At 45.2% G+C, this 230-nt stretch overlaps 1 protein-coding gene across 2 annotated transcripts in view; it reads left to right on the plus strand.

The window, feature by feature from the left end:
- The first annotated feature begins 22 nt into the window (after nucleotides 1-22).
- Nucleotides 23-230, plus strand: part of LOC119586944 — a 22,062-nt gene continuing 21,854 nt past the window's right edge. For both annotated transcript variants that reach the window (XM_037935675.1, XM_037935677.1), the window contains exon 1: nucleotides 23-230. In XM_037935675.1, coding sequence (XP_037791603.1) covers nucleotides 201-230 — 30 coding nt within the window. In that variant the 5' untranslated portion in view covers nucleotides 23-200.

The raw sequence follows: 230 nt of genomic DNA on the forward strand, positions 1-230 counted from the left end.
TCAATGAAACAGTAAGCTTCACTCGGGACAAAATATGAAACACTACGAGGACGAAAAGAAGAAAGTCTTCAAGAAACTGACTCATGATAACGCCATGAAAAAAAAGCTTATGGTGTGACCCTAATCGTCTCCCAAGATGCCGCAGCCTTGAAGGTGTCGTTAAGAGGAGTTTCTTCGGGAAATAAACAAGGGTGACTTGGATGCCTCCTCCTGCGATCCGTATGGCCGTG

This window comes from Penaeus monodon, chromosome 22 (assembly GCF_015228065.2).
Source record: "Penaeus monodon isolate SGIC_2016 chromosome 22, NSTDA_Pmon_1, whole genome shotgun sequence".
NCBI lineage: Eukaryota > Metazoa > Arthropoda > Malacostraca > Decapoda > Penaeidae > Penaeus > Penaeus monodon.